At 48.2% G+C, this 13,057-nt stretch overlaps 1 protein-coding gene across 1 annotated transcript in view; it reads left to right on the forward strand.

Annotated features, from left to right (window-relative positions):
• CIT (citron rho-interacting serine/threonine kinase) overlaps positions 1–13,057 on the forward strand; it is a 1,473,679-nt gene that overhangs the window by 1,255,892 nt on the left and 204,730 nt on the right. Inside the window, exon 42 of the mRNA XM_086942878.1 lies at positions 11,088–11,180. Within this exon, the coding sequence (XP_086799004.1) occupies positions 11,088–11,180 (93 nt within the window). The remainder of the gene's footprint in view (positions 1–11,087; positions 11,181–13,057) is intronic.

The following is a 13,057-nucleotide window of genomic DNA, read 5'->3' on the forward strand; positions in this document are numbered from 1 at the left end:
CAATAGTTGCTGATACATGAGCCGTTCCATGAGGCGTTCAAGAAATCGGACACTCATTTTTATAAATAGATTTCTGATAGATACATCTGCCAGTGGATTCCTCACCTTGTGAATATCCCCTGCGCAGCAGCCAATCGGAAACTTTTGTAGCTCTCCATGCCGGCGAGGTCATGGACGACGTCACAGAGGGTACGACTCCGCTTGCGACCCTGCTGACGTCACTAGATCCATAATAGGGCCTCGTCAGCGTGATGACGTCAGTTCCCTTTTTTCCGCACAGTCGACGCCAACGGTTTTTTGGGAGACTCCGTAGTTACATTGTAATTTCTAGTGTTCTCGTCTGTTCTTCTTGTTTCCTTTCTAAAATGTCGGGAAGAAAGTCCGGTTTTAAGCCCTGTAGAGAGTGCGGGAAGCAAATGTCCATCACTGACCCGCATCAGGACTGTGTTTGGTGCTTATCTTCCGATCACGGCGTCGAAGAATGTGCATGCTGCAGGAAGATGAACCCGAAGGCATTGAAGGAAAGGGAGGTGAAATTGTTTATGGCCAAGATGAAGAAAAAGGAAAAGAAGGCGAGTAAAAGAAAATCGAGGTCGAGTTCTGAATCCAGGTTGGGTTCGAAGTCGGCTTCGGGGCATTCTAAGTCGAAAAGGCATAAGAAGAAGAAGAAGCACTCTTCGAGGCGCCACTCTGATAAAGAACCGGCGCCAAAGTCATCTTCTCCTCGGCGTCGCAGAGATGACGTCGATCCTTCGCATTCGAATCCCGCTTCACCAGTGAAGGTGGTGACTTCTGAAGTCGAGGTCTCTCGATCTCTGACGCCGGCTCCCTCGGATTCGGTTCAGTCTCTGGATCTTGGGGAGGTGTAGCCAGAGCATGAAGATCAGGAGCAGCCTAAGGAGGTTCCTTTATCGGCGCCTGCTGGCCCGACTCCAGGAGAACCGGCTTCAGAGACGACGCTGTTTAATTATCCTCCATTCCCGGCTCCAGGTCAGGACCCATCACATTACCTTAACGCAATGTATGGCGTCTTTGCGAGGGCTAGGTACCCCTCTGGTGCACCTGCGGGTCCCATGGGTCCTTTTGCCTTTAATTTGGGTGTTCCCCAAGCTTATGCCCAGGCTCCCTTTATGCCAGCGACGCCGTCCTGGAACTTTCCGGCGCCGAGGACCCCGACGCCGTATCGGGAATCTCCGACACCGTATCGGGATTCTCCGGCGCTGTCTGGTTGTTCTCCTTTGGAGTCTGTGGTGCCGTCGGATCCGCGTTCGACGCCGGTCCCGAGGCTGACGGAGTCGGTCGTGGAGCTATCGACTCCAGCCCCCAGGATCCGCTCCAGGAGGGAAGCCCAGAGGGCCGTGGAGGAGGAACGCTATTGGCAAGAGATGGAGGACGGTAAACTTCCTGAGTCTGAGGACTTTTTTACGGAATTAAAGGACGCAAGTGGCCTTGATGTCTCGCCTAAGTTGGATTTTTCTCCTGGTCTGGATGCTCCCTCTAAGGATGCAGCTCCCTATCATATGGTGGTGAGAAAAGCTGCGGAGTTATTGGACATTACTCTGCATTCCACGGAGTTTAAACCCAATCTTCTGACTGAAGTGTTGCATTCTCCCTCATCTGTGTCTAAACCTCTATTACCATTTAATGAGGCAATTTTGGAGCCAGTGTTGGAGATTTTGAAGAAGCCTTTGTCTGCTCCTGCGGTCTCCTGGACTGTGGCACGGAGATATAGGGTGGCACCTGAAGATCCATTGTTTTTGTCGGCTCATCCTTCGCCTGAGAGCCTTGTAGTTCAGGCGGCTTGCTCAAAGAAGCCTTCAGGGGCTTTTCCTCAGGTTCCGGCTGACAGGGATTCAAAGCGCATTGACCAGTCTGCCAAAAAGGTATTCTCATCTGCAAGCATGGCGCTAAAATCTACAAATGCTACTTGCTTGATGGAACGGTATATCCATGCCTTGATGGATTCTTCTAAGTAGTTGCTGCCAAAACTGTCTGATGAAGATAAGAAACATTTTCAGGAGGTTTTGGACGATACCCAGGCTGCTGCTTGTCAAGTCATCCAGAGCGGCCTAGATACGGCTGACTCAGTGGCAAGGATTATGGGCTCTGGAGTAGCTACGAGTAGGGGGGCTTGGTTGAAGTCTTCAGACTTCTCTTCTGATGTGCAGGCTACTCTGTTGGACTTGCCATTCGATGGAACAGGAATTTTTGGTAAGAAGGCGGATGCCGCTCTTGAAAGGTTCAAAGATTGCAAGGCCACTGCAAGATCACTTGGCTTGCAGACTCAATCTAGAGGATCTTTTAGAAGGTATAGAGGATTTGGAAAGTCGTCCTTTCATCCGCAAGGACAGCCTTAGCAGCAGCAGAAGCAACAAAATACGCTGTATAAGTCCTATAGGGGAAAAGGCAGAGGTCGTCCACGAGGTCGTCAACCCTCCTCCTCCTCTTCTTCTACCTCACCCCCTATCACCGCAGCAAAGCAGCCCTAGATTCCCCATTCTCAATCATATTGGTCCTGTGGGGGGTCGGCTTACCCATTTTCTGCGGGATTGGGAATCGGTCACTACAGACCAATGGATTCTCAATCTTGTGGCAAATGGGTATGCTCTTCCCTTTCGGGAATTTCCTCCAAATTACCCTCCTTGCCAAGGGGCTTGCTCAGAAGAACATCTCCGTCTCCTACAGGAGGAAGTTCTGACCTTGTTAAAGAAAGGTGCAATAGAGGTGGTTCCAGAGCAGGAAAGGGGTCAGGGATGCTACTCCCGGTATTTCCTGATTCCCAAGAAGGATGGCAGGTTGCGTCCAATCGTGGATCTCAGGATCTTGAACCTTTATCTGAAACAAGTTCAAGATGCTCACCCTTGCCCAGGTTCTTTAAGCACTGTTGGAAGAAGACTGGATGGTGTCACTCGACTTGCAGAACGCGTATTTTCATATTCCGATCCTGGAGTGGCACAGCAAGTATCTCCGCTTCACGGTGGGTTCGCAGCACTATCAGTTTGCGGTCCTTCCGTTTGGAATTACTACTGCGCCTCGAGTCTTTACCAAGGTGATGGCAGTGGTGGCAGCACATCTCAGAAGGTCGGGGATTCCGGTTTTTTCCCTATCTGGACGACTGGCTGATCAAAGCAGAGTCTCCAGAGAAGGTGCTACATCATCTGCAAGAGACAACTTAGTTGTTGTTCAGATTGGGTTTTTCGATAAATGTACCCAAGTCTCACCTGGTGCCCTCCCAGCGCAACCTGTGCATAGGTGCGGTACTGGACACAACTGTTTGTCGTGCATTCCCTCCTCCTCAAAGGATTCACGACATACAGGAAATTATTCCGTTATTTTACAATGGAGCGGTTGTTCCAGTCCTGAAGGTCCTTCGCTCGCTCGGTCTGTTTGCTTACTGTATTCTCCTGGTCAACCATGCACGCTGGCACATGAGGGCACTCCAGTGGTAGGCAGTGGTATCAGCACAACGGGGATCTCAGGGTGTCTGTGAGGATCTCCAGAGAAACTGCAGCGGATCTGACTTGGTGAAGCGTGGAGGGCAATCTGTCTCAAGGAAAGCCCTTTCATCTGTCTCCATCGGTTGCCACAGTGATAACGGATGCATCCACTCTAGTGTGGGGTGCTCATCTGGGGGACCTGGAGATCAAGGGTCTTTGGTCTCCGGAGGAAAGGTTGCTTCACATCAACCTTCTGGAGTTAAGATCAATTTGTTTGGCACTCAAGGCCTTCCTCCCTTCCCTTTGCGGTCTGTCAGTTCAAGTCCTGACGGACAACACGACCGCGATGTGGTATATCAACAAGCAGGGAGGAGTGGGATCGCATCTTCTCTGCAGAGAAGCTCTGCGTCTCTGGTTCTGGGCTCAGGACCACCAGATTTGTCTGATGGCAAATCATCTGGCCGGAGTTCTGAACGTTCGTGGAGACAGTCTCAGTCGGCAGTTCTCAGCCGACCACGAGTGGAGGCTTCATCCGGAGGTGGTTCGTCACGTCTTACGGATGTGGGGAACTCCTCTGGTGGACCTGTTCGCCACTCACGAGAAGGCCCACTGCCTGTCGTTCTGCAGCCTCCAGTATCCGATGCAGGGAGCCTTGGGGGACGCGTTTCAGTTGAGTTGGGACTCGCAACTCCTGTACGCGTTTCCTCCCATACCCTTGATTCCTCGGGTTCTGAGGAAGATTCGCCAAGACCGGACCCAAGTCATATTGATCGCCCCGGATTGGCCAAGAAGGGTGTGATACACAGATCTTCTCCACCTCTCCTCGTGCCCTCCGCTCAGTCTCCCTCTTAGGGCAGATCTCCGCTCTCAGATGGAGGGGCAGGTTCTACACCCCCACCTCCAGACCTTACACCTTCATGCCTGGAGATTGAACGGGCAACCTGAATTTTTTTTCTCTCCCACCCGATGTGGTGGATGTCATATTATCGGCCAGGCGTGACTCCACCAAGTCGATCTATTACTATAGATGGTCCAAATTTGTTTCCTGGTGTGGAGAGAAGTCTATTGACCCCTTGGGGGCTCGTTTGTCCAACATTCTTCAATTTGCTCTTTCTTTGGCCCAGCAGGGTTTTGCTGTGGCAACTGTAAAAGGCTATTTGTCTGCCTTGTCGGCATTCCTTTGTTTGCCAGACCAGCCGTCTTTATTTAAGTCACCTATTGTTTTACGTTTTATCAAAGGTCTTACCAACAAATTCCCTCCAACTCCATTTATTATGCCTCAATGGGACTTGAATCTTGTCTTGACTTACTTGATGGGTTCACCCTTTGAACCTTTACACAAGTGTCCCATGAGACTTTTGTCTTTCAAGACTTTTTCTTGTAGCAATTGTAGGAGAGTAGGGTCTGCAATCCTATGGTCACCCCAGATTTTTGCTTTTTGCTTCACTGGTTTACCACTTTCCCTGGCTGTGGGCCTGCTAATCAGACCCACAGCCTAGCTGTTCTCTCTCTAAATTGACATCCATGTACTTTAGGTGCATTTACCAATTGGTATTGGGTCACTCTTGTAAGTCCTTGTACACTGTGTACCATAGGTACCCAGGGCATAAGTGAACCCAAGGCCTACCAGGGGCTGCAGCATGTATTATCTCACTCCTGGCTGGCCATCCAAATCTGACACAACTGGCTGATCAATCAGCTGGGGCAAGGTGGTGTAATCACCCTTTGCTTTAGATACAGTATACCTATATCTAAACCTAAAATGGACACATATACTCCTATGAGTCACTCCTATGGCAGGCCTTAAAAATCCTGGAGGCAGAGTGCTTGGAATTATGTGAGATAGTGCTCTGGCATGAGCTGAGCCTGTATGCAGCTTTTGGAACCAAGTCCTTTAGCTGTTTCCATGATAACGCTATACCATATACTCTTAAGTGCATTATAATCCTCGCGGTTATTGCTAACTTTGGCATAGCATTATCAAAACATGTCGAGTAAGGTGTCATACGAATTGGAATACTACCCCCTCGCCAATTCTGGCGACGGGGGTAGCATTCCACCCTTCTAGAGGGACACAACATTTATGTAAATGTGAACCCGGTTAAAGTTAACTCGAGCCTCAGCATCACAAAATGGATGCTGCCACCACAGACACAAGTCTGACCTCCTGCTGCTAGGAGTCCTTCCAGCGAGGGAGGCTTGGACAAAGGGTTTCCTGCCTTGAGAGGTGCTAGTACCACCCCAGACAGGATTTTGTATATTAGGTAGGACAGGCCTGAAAGGAATGAGACATGCCTGGGGCACACAAGGTGCCCTGTGCATACACCGGCTCAAACCAGTTGCTGGGGCACTCCAGCCCCAGCTCTGGCGCGAAACCGGACAAAGGATAGTGGGTGTAACGACCCCCTTCCTGGTCCCACCCATAGGAGGGACCTAGTGATAGTACAGCCCCCTTTAGCAGAATAAAGGTAGGAGCTGGTCACATTCCAAGTTAGATTATCCTGAATTGATTTTACAAGAAGAAACTCTGGACTTCGACGTTCTGCTCCACAGAAGACTGAGGAAATCTCCCTTGTGGGCAAAGAGTGTCCACCCTGCACCAGCAGGCACCATCAAGCGTTCAGCGGCTTCACTTTGTCGTCTTCCCTCGAGGATCCAGACTTCAGAGCCCGACGAGACCCGGATTCCCAGACCTCTCCGACCTCTACCTACATCTGCAGCACAGCTGAGATCCGTGGGTGTGACGAGACACGTGGGACCGGCCATCTTGAAGAAACTGCACTTCGCTTCCAGCACGACTTCAGAGGCATCCTCGACGAAGTGCTTTGGGGATTGAGAAGCCCCAGCCCTGAGCAGCTCCTGCACAGAAGATCAGCCCTTCAGCATCCACGAGATCTGCGTTGGGGCCCTTTTGCTTGATTGCTGCTCGACGAGTTGTCTGGTCACTTGCCGGCTGGCTAGTGGCCTCCTAGACGACGATCCTTGAAATCCACACCGCTGGTCTGGTTGCTCCAGACTGGCCCCTGCTTCCCTGCAAAGGAGAAGCATCCCGGACCCTCCTGGTCCGCACCAGACGCCAATTCCACTCACCGCGTGGGTTGCCTTTGCCAAGGCCTGTTGAAGCTGAATCCGGATCCAACAACGCCGACAGCGAGAGTCTGCGTGGGACAGCTCGTGCCTCCATCATGGTTGTCGAAGACACCACCTGGTCCACGTGGCTGCAGAGTCAAGAGTCAACTCTTCACCTGATCGCGACGACAGCCTCTGGTTCCTTCCTGGTTCCACTCCAGTCACTGGCTAGTGACTTTGAACATTGTCCCCTCTGCTTTCAGGTCTTCAGCTTCACTGATCCACCCTTGGATCACACCGGACATCTTCCTCCTGGTCGCCTGCAGCATCCTTTCTTTCAGGCTCCATAGACTTCCACCCAGAAACCCGACACGACTTCGCACCTATGCACCCGCAGCCCGTGGGTGAGGTAACGAGAGCATTTCGGTGCTCAAGGGTAGATTGACTCTCCTAGTGTCCAGATTCACAGTCGTTTTAGTCCTATCTAGTCAGGATTGTCCGTACTCACATTTTTTCTTGAACTGTACTGCCCATAGACGTTGTTACGCATCTCGCGTGTGAGTTCACACTCTGCACACGCGTCCCGTGGGCCTCCTATTACTTACCTCAAGTTAGGGTAGTGTAGTCCCAGCGATCCTACCGCCTCTGGACAGCTCCATTCCTTTAATCGACTTCCTTATACCACTTGTTTAGTATATGGTTTGTTGCGCCCCTAGGGCAACATTGTAACTCGTGCAACCTAACGTATTTTTCTTAAGAGTCTGTCATGTGCTTAGCCCTCTGATCTCATAAAGAGTTCAGAGGTGTATGTTAGTTAATAAATATCTTGTTTATTTTCATAACTACCTGTGTGGTGTCCTTTCATTTGATATTCAAGGGGTTATATGTGGTAAAACAGCTGGCTTCACATGCCAAAAGAGTTTAGCCTAAGACTGCTTTGTCACCATAAGGGTTGTTTGGACTGATACAAGGTGATCAATAGAACTAGTGAGCATCATATATCAGGCATATATCAGGCCAACTTCTCACAGCAATTACCTCGGCAAGGAGGGTGAGTGAGCTTCAAGCTTCAAGCTCTAAGTTCGAAACCCCCATTCCTGACCATTCATGCTGAGAGAATGGTACTTAGGACCAGGGCTGCTTTTCTGCCTAAGGTGGTAACTCCCTTCCATCTGGGGCAGTCCATTACCCTCCCTACCCTTTATCCTCTCCCTCCCTCACCCTTCCAAGGAGGAGGAGCGGCTTCACCGTCTAGACCCTAAGAGGGCAGTGAGTTTCTACCTCGACAGGACTAAAGACTATCGTGTGGACGACCAGCTTTTCGTTGAATTTGCTGGCTGTAAGAGAGGAAAAGCAGTGCAGAAGCCCTCTCTATCGAGATTGATAATCCTGTGTATAAAGATCTGCTACGCCCTTGCTGGTAAGGAACCTCCAGAGGGTATAAGGGCTCACTCTACTAGAGCAAAGTCATCAACGTCTGCTTTATCTAGGGGTGTACCTGTTGAGGATATTTGTAGAGCCGCAACTTGGGCCTCCCTCCACACGTTTGCGAAGCATTACTGCTTGGATTCCGAGGTGAGGAGGGACGGCCACTTTGCGCGCTCTGTCCTCCAAGATTTCCTGGTATAGCAGAGTGGAGTGGGGACTGCTGTGGGATTCTATTCACAAGGTGAGGAATCCACTGGCAGATGTATCTATTAGAAAAACAAGTTACTTACCTTTGGTAACGCTTTTTCTGGTAGATACAGTAGCTGCCTGTGGATTCCTCACTGACCCAGCTGCCTCCCCGTTGTCCACTCTTCTATACCTGCTAAGTGTATATTTGTTTTTAAACATTTTAAATGAATGTATTTATATATTCATGCATATTGCATTGGTTTCACACTATGTGTGCCGTTTTGAATACTGTGTACTATATATACTATTACTATTATGTCGGTCCGTCCGCGTGCCTCGGGGGCACGGGAAAAAGAGCGGAACTGACGTCATCACGCCGACGAGGCCTTATTATGGATCCAGGGACGTCAGCAGGGTCGCAAGCAGAGTCATACCCTCTGTGACGTCGTCCATGACCTCGCCGGCGTGGAGAGCTACAAAAGTTTTCGATTGGCTGCTGCGCAGGGGATTTTCACAAGGTGAGGATCCACAGGCAGATACTGTATCTACCAGAAAAAGAGTTACCGAAGGCAAGTAACTTGTTCTTTACTTTTATGAATTTTTGGACCCCAGAATGAAAAAGATCCACTTTAGGGTTTCAGAAATGGAAATTTTACAAGGTACAGTACATCTGCACTTTTTACTTAATTGCGAACAAGCATTGGCAAATTCAATGAGTTTGACACAAACGTTTTGAGGAAAAACTTTTGGCTAGTTCTATTTCTGTTACTTAGTTACTTTAAGTGACCAACTCCGTTGGGGAGCCAGTCAGGGGGACCAGCAAGGTCTTCATGTACCGTTACCTGAAAAGCGCAAGCAGTCTTCAGTTAGTCCCAGGTACTTCTGTCTCCCTGACATAGACTCCTAGGGAGACAGGATGCTGAAGATGCTCAAGAGTGCTCTGGATGCGATGCAATCAACGGGGGTGTTCCTGCGGCTACTCCTCGGTCCACAGGCTTAATAAGGCTGTTCAGGCCACAGGGGTCGAAGTCCCTCGAAGTATTCTTGAGCCTGGCAGAAATTCAGTTGCCACTGGGCCCGATAACGCGTTTACAAGCAAATCTTTCCATGGGCGGTACCTCGCCGTCTGGGTGACCAGGCTGCACTCTGATGACTCTTCTGGATCCAGTAGACTTGGATGCAACTTTGAGCGTCGTTCATGTTCTTTGGTGCTGCACAGCAGTGATGAATTGCAGCTAGATTTTTACAGTTACCAGCTCGCTTCTTTAGCTCTGCTGCGAGCAGATCATCAGCTAACTGACCCTTGGAGTCTCTTGCTTCATCTGGGCTCTGGAAACATCTTCTCCACTAGCAGGAGCCTTCTTCTCTGCTAGCTATCAGGTGCAGTACCTGTCTGTGCAGCCTCTCTTTGCTGGGTACATGGTGCAGCAGTGCAGTCCTTCTTCAGTCCATTGTTCAGTCCAGTTGAGATCTTAGTTCTGGATGTGCCCCTTTTTATGCTCAGAAATTGCCCTCAGGGTAGAATGCAGTTGGTAGCCAATGGGCTCCCAGGTTCTCTCCCTCCTGATGGCCACTTCCTGGGATGTGTGCTATCTGGCTATCCCAGAATGCTCCATTCTGCCCACTTCCAACATGGCAGAAGCTCTCTGTAGCCCAACCCAGCAGTGTAGCTACCAAGGGGGCTACACAGCCTTGGAAATCCAGTTTAGCAACTGGATTTCCTCTTCCTTGTCCATAGTTGACAGCCTCTCTACCTAAAAAATAGCGCAGCCCCTCTCCCAAGTGGTGGCCATTTGCCCTTCAAAGGTGGCTTCTCCTTTGACGCCCGTCTTTTAGGCGAACACCCTCGTGGCTTCCTGTGAGAGAAAGGTAACACCTCTCTCCCATGCAGGTTTCTGTTGTCTCCTTTCCTGAGAGTCATTTGCACGTCTCCCAGGGAGGACAGAAAACTGTCTTGGGGACAGACCCCCAGGCAGCCAAAGTGGCAACTTCTAAAGTTGCACCTTGCCAACCAGTGACTTTAAATTCGATTTAACTATTAGATTGGATTTAATACATTGTTTCTTTTGACTCCTTACATTACTGCTTCTGACACTTTACAGAACTTCCGTAGTCACATTAAAAAGTAAGCATGGCTGACATGTCAGCCTGTACCCTGTACTTGCCAATGGGGCCTCTATCCTTTTCCACAGATAAAAAGACAATTTAGGGTTTTTACTGTTGGAACGTGTTAAAGCATGTGCCACGTTTTAACACATAGTAGCTTGCTTTCTGGTTCAACAGGTCTACCTTGGAGGAAACGTGAATGTATTAAAAATTAGGCAATGGGCTTTGCCATTACCTTAAATGGCTAAGTAGGATAGCTCTTTTAAACTCCTCTTCCGGTCTGCAATGGCAGACTGGGAACAGTGTTTTCCCTCATTCCATTGAGCGAAGCATAATCACTGCTGCATTCCTTGAGGGGATATTATAGGTTACAGGCCGTGGGTACCCCTTTTACCATATACTAGGGACTTACAAGTAAGTTAGACTATGCAAATTTGGTATAAGCCATTCAACCATGTCCCTTTTTAAGGGTCAGAGCACATGCAATGACTTCTAACTAGTAGGGCTCAGGACCTTTTAACATCATTGCACTAGTTCCTGTTGGTCAAAAAGAGGCATTATTTGGGAGTGAAACCCGCAAAAAACCTGTTTCCTTACAATGTCACATCATTTAAATTTAGAACAGTAAAGCTGACCAGAAGCCGAGTATGCGTGTGGTTATGGGCAGAAATGTTAACCTAATTGCATTGGACAGATTCCCCATATGAAATGCATTAACACACCTGACTGTCATCACTGTCTTTTCTCCCAAACATCTTACTAGCAGACTTATAAAAAGTGTACAATGTATAATAAACATGCTACCTATTGTTTAGTATGTTTTTCTACCTGCCAAGTTTATTTTGCTCTTTCTTGTAGATTGAAAATGGTCTCTGCATTTGTGCAGCTTTGCCAAGCAAGGTAGTCATTCTACGGTACAACGAGAGCTTAAGCAAGTTCTGTATCAGAAAGGTGAGGCTGTGGAACCTGTACAAAATAAACAGTTTGACATCAAATATGGTATTACTATTGTGTAAACGTATTGTAAGATGAGTATTTTGCATTTTATGGCATTTGTCAGTGTATAAGCTCTGAAGACCTAAATGTTGACTCCTTATTACCGTACTATGTACACTTGCTCTCAAGTGAAATATTTGTCATTCCTATTGTATATTATAAAAGCACAATGCATATGGTGCCATATAGTGGCTGGTGAAGAAAGGCCACAAGAAAACTCCTATTGGACATCAGCGGAAACATTTTCTGGGCATTTCACAGGCACTTAATTTGCTGGATAGCATTGTGTGGTTCCAGGTAACCTTCCCTTTATGTGTAGTTGCCTCAGGTTGCAGTGGTGCTGGGAAAAAAAGATCAAATTAGCCTGTTCATGCTCCCTGTAAGAAACTGAGAAGGTTTCAGTCATGGTAGCCCAAAGGCTTCACAAAGGGACAATTAGGGCGGTGCCACAAAGTATGATTTTTTTCTCTTCCAAAAGGTGAGATTGTCACTGCTGGAACTCGCCCAAGTTTAGCTGATGGCAGCAAACACTATAATTTCCTCAGGATTGGATACTATAGTTTTAGAAACCAGCTCATGGGTTTAAAGGTTTTGCTTGACTTTGTAATATTTCACTGGGTGTTTGGTCTAAGCTCACGTATGTGTCATTTGATTGACCAGGTGTTATTTTTGGGGGTGCGGGATATGTAGAGGGCGGATGACCTACAGATGAGTCTTGAGAACATGGTAGTCTTCTGGACTATGTCAGTCCAAAGTCTTCATCGACTTCCCATGAATTTACACATTGATCTCACTCAGGGTACTAAACCATCATCTTAGCAGTTTCATAAAACGTCCAACATAGGACTAGTAACCACTGTTCTGCAGATCTATCTTTCTTAAATCAAACTTTGAATCTGCTTCATCATCCTTACCTTTTTACACTAATTTCTAGACATGGGGCGATAAAGTGCTTTGAGAGAGGCAAGTAGGGGGTAAACCTTAGACTAGCAAGTCCTGCAGATCGTAAAAGGAAGATGTACCTTCCATGTCTTTGCTTTTCCCACTACTTTCCTTATCAAACTTGAATTTGATGTTTTCTAGCAGGAAAAGGAGGTATAATAATGACCAGGACTAGCAAAAGCAGACCAACTAAAAAAAAAAGTAATACTCATTAATTTGTGATTCCTTTATGTGCAAGTTCAAGATGTTCACACTGGTCCAAGTTCTGTCTGCCCTGAATCCAGGAGATGGCGTAGTCACATTGACCTTCAGGGCGACTATTTCTACATCCACCATCATGCATTCCCACAGAAAATACCTACAGTTCCAAGTAGGCCACAAGCACTTTCAGTTCTCACTGCTCCCCTTTGGCCTTACCGGCGCCCCTCGGGTGTTCATGAAAGTGATGGTCACTGCCCACTTCCAGTGGTTACGAATACCAGTCTTTCCATACCTCAGTTACTGGGTAGAAAAATGGGGGTTGCCTTAAATGGTTATAGACCACATCCAAATGCGACTAATCTCTTTACATTACTGGTATTCTCTATTAATGTGCTGAAGTCACATCCGCCTCACTCGTAGAGGCTTCCTATCATTCGTTGCATTCTCTCTGTGGTGTTGTTTAAGCCTTTTCACCACCTCTATGAGTCTTGAACACTCCGCCTATAATCCTGATGTTTTAACTAACCCTGGGCGTAGTACGCGTAGTAGCAGTACGCGTAACTACGCGAAGCTGTTAGCCCTGATTACACAGTGCCGGATGCTTGTCCGCACTGTGCAATCATTGCAAACCGCATCTTGCACAGTGCAAGCAGTCTTTTTATGCCGCTTGAGTATATTTGTACTCGAGC

This window comes from Lissotriton vulgaris, chromosome 11, assembly GCF_964263255.1.
Source record: "Lissotriton vulgaris chromosome 11, aLisVul1.2, whole genome shotgun sequence".
Taxonomy (NCBI): Eukaryota; Metazoa; Chordata; class Amphibia; order Caudata; family Salamandridae; genus Lissotriton; species Lissotriton vulgaris.